The sequence below is a fragment of the Musca vetustissima genome, unplaced genomic scaffold (genome assembly GCF_032173495.1).
Source record: "Musca vetustissima isolate MV318-11 ecotype Yass unplaced genomic scaffold, APGP_CSIRO_Mvet_v1 utg49954, whole genome shotgun sequence".
In the NCBI taxonomy this organism is placed as follows: domain Eukaryota; kingdom Metazoa; phylum Arthropoda; class Insecta; order Diptera; family Muscidae; genus Musca; species Musca vetustissima.
In genome coordinates, this window is record NW_026884792.1 from 32,285 (window position 1) to 35,166 (window position 2,882).

At 37.4% G+C, this 2,882-nt stretch overlaps 1 protein-coding gene across 1 annotated transcript; it reads left to right on the forward strand.

Moving 5' to 3' along the window:
• LOC133331809 (diacylglycerol kinase epsilon) lies at positions 1 to 2,882 on the forward strand. The gene is made up of 7 exons (XM_061540184.1): positions 1 to 179; positions 551 to 1,222; positions 1,871 to 1,984; positions 2,048 to 2,254; positions 2,318 to 2,483; positions 2,545 to 2,699; positions 2,766 to 2,882. The coding sequence occupies exons 1-7, from the start codon at positions 3 to 5 to the stop codon at positions 2,880 to 2,882; spliced, it is 1,608 nt and encodes a 535-aa protein (XP_061396168.1). The 5' UTR covers positions 1 to 2.

Here is a 2,882-nt window from a genome sequence, read left to right on the forward strand (position 1 = left end):
AAATGAATAGTCTGAGAATGGAACTGATATCGTTCGATTTGAGTGTGGAGGCATTGATTGGTTCGCTGTTTGCACTGGGTGCACTTTTTGCATTTTGCCGTAGTCTGTTGATTGAGGATGTCATCTGCATTCCGGGTAAAAGTAAACATGGATGGAAATCTATAAAGATATTGGATCGGGTAGGTCCTATTTTGAAATATTATTTTTTATAATTCTTAGAATTATTATTCCTTTGTTTATTTTAAAAGAAAGGAATAATTTGCCTTTGTTTACATTCCAAACAAAAAAATATACGTGTCCCAATGTGTGCGCATATGGTATGGTATGATTAATCAGGCAATAGTACCACCTGATGGCATTAACACCTACTCATCCTTATGACATCATTTAAATGCTCCTCATATGGCATAAGCAATGTTGGCATGAGGTCACGCATAAACCAAATACAAGCTTATTTCCTGTAAACCATTCGACGCCACAAAGACCATACCTGTTCATATCACCACTTATCATGCTATCTTTGTTTTTTTTTCTCTTTCACAAATTATAGGCTTGTTATTGCAATGTTTGCGAGATACTCTTAACACCATCCGCCGGGGTCTTCTGTGATTGTTGTGGCATTTGTTCGCATGCCTCCCGGCCGTGTACACGCAAAGCCGATAAGCTATTCAAGTGCAAAGAAAAATGGATACATAATGCAAAATCTATGCGCCACTTGTGGGTCAAAGGCAACCTACCGTTGAGCGCTGTTTGCGATGAATGTGGCGAAGATGTTGAAGAAGTCGGCCTTAGCGGCTGGCGTTGTGCCTGGTGCCAAAGATGCTATCACAACAGTTGTTACAAACGTATCGATACGAAGGCGGAATGTGATTTAGGCGAATTCAGTGATATGATATTTCCACCGTATACAATTGTGGCGGCACGAACGAGGGAGTCTGTACGCTTACATTTGGCCGGTATTAATCCACCGGATATTGAAAATTGGGAACCATTAATTGTTATAGCCAATACGAAATCGGGTAGTAGTACTGGAGCGGATGTTGTGTCATTGTTGCGTGGCTATTTACATCCTTTGCAAGTAATGGAGCTGGGGTCACGAGGGCCGCAAGATGCAATGCAATGGGCGGCCAAAGCAAGTCCCAGACCGTGTCGTATTTTGGTGGCCGGTGGTGATGGTACCGTTGGATGGGTATTAAATACCATGTATACATTAAATATTAGGGTGAGTAGTCTGTTGAATTAAATGATATGGCTTTTAGATATATTCCGAAGCTGGAAACCCTTTCATAAGTCTTCTCTAAGCATTAGATGTGCTAAAAACATTCTGGGTTCAAGAACATGTTCATAAGATAATTGGAAGAAAATTAAATTAGAAGATCGTTTAAACGTTTTCTATAATAAAATAGGTCCTATAGGTATTCTAAATTTGGATATTCTAAAGAACTTTAAGATATCAATCTGAAACTGTTACTGTCTTCCATAGTCAAAAGACCATTTAGGAGATTCTATTATATACCTTTGGATATCATTTAATGCAGAAGGACTCCTTGTGCCCTTTTGAAATTTATACATTCAGCTCTTTTATATGAATTTAGAGACCTTCAGATATTTTATATGAAGAGGAAGTCCTTAGCTCTTTTATATGAAGAAGACCCTTAGCGCATCTAAAGGGAAAAGATCTTCAGCTCTCCTATATGAAAAATTAGACCTTCATCTCTTTATGTAGAAGAAGACCTTCATATCTACCTTATGAAAAAGAAGACCTTTAGCCCTTCTATATGAAGAAGATTTTCAGCTCTTCTACATGAAGATCCATTAATTTGGGTCACCAATTCGAATATGAAATTCATTCCATTTTCTTTATTAACAGCCCCTTCCCGCAGTAGCCATTATGCCATTGGGAACTGGTAATGATTTATCAAGAGTCATGGGCTGGGGAGCAGAGCCGCCCTCCACTTTGGATCCCTTGAAAATATTAAGAGATGTATGTAAACCGCCTCCTCTTTGTGTTAAATTTTATATACAAAATTCACACCTTTCCATACAGATTAAACGAGCCCGTTCCGTAAACCTCGATCGTTTTTCGCTGCAAATCGAAAAGAGTCATTATCGTCTACCCATACAAAGGCATCCAATGAAAACGATAAATGTTTATAATTATTTAAGTATAGGCGTTGACGCCTTGGTTACATATAACTTCCACAAGACCAGAGAATCCAAATTTTATGTTTTAAGTAGTCGTATTTTTAATAAGGTAAGTAATTTTAATTCATTTAAAATTTTATTAAATACTGAAGCATTTATTTTTTATTTTCAGTTAATATATTTTGGTTTTGGTACCCAACAAATTGTCCAGCGTGATTGTGAGGGTTTGGAGAAACAGCTTGATTTATTTTTGGATAATCGTTTAGTTGAACTGCCTGAGCTACAATCGATTGTGTTTCTTAACATTGATTCCTGGGGTGCTGGTTGTAAGCTGTGTGGTAAGTAGTTGTGTCTTTCTATTAAATAATTTTATCTATTAAATTTTCATTTTTATTTCAGAGCTCTGTAACAATGATGACTATGCTCCAAAAATTAACAATTCCATTTGTGATGGCGCCATGGAGGTATTTGGTATTGTTTCGTCATTTCACATAGCCCAATTGCAGTGTGGTGTTAGCAAACCTGTAAGGATTGGTCAGGCAAAGCATATCAAGGTATTTATTTATTGTGTGTTACCATTAAAAAAAATATATATATATGGAAATTCCCTTTGCTTCTAGATTGTCCTCAAAAGCGTTTGTGCCATGCAGGCCGATGGTGAACCATGGATGCAACAGCCAGCTGAATTACACATTACTTCACGTGGCCAAGTACGCATGCTGAAAAAACAGTCTTGA

What these genes read in the sequence shown, in the direction of transcription:
- LOC133331809 (XM_061540184.1), top strand. Translation starts at nt 3, where the DNA reads ATGAATAGTCTGAGAATGGAACTGATATCGTTCGATTTGAGTGTGGAG. An exon ending in TGTATACATTAAATATTAGG is followed by an intron (nt 1,223 to 1,870) that starts GTGAGTAGTCTG and finishes CTTTATTAACAG; the next exon opens with CCCCTTCCCGCAGTAGCCAT. An exon ending in GTCAGGCAAAGCATATCAAG is followed by an intron (nt 2,700 to 2,765) that starts GTATTTATTTAT and finishes CTTTGCTTCTAG; the next exon opens with ATTGTCCTCAAAAGCGTTTG.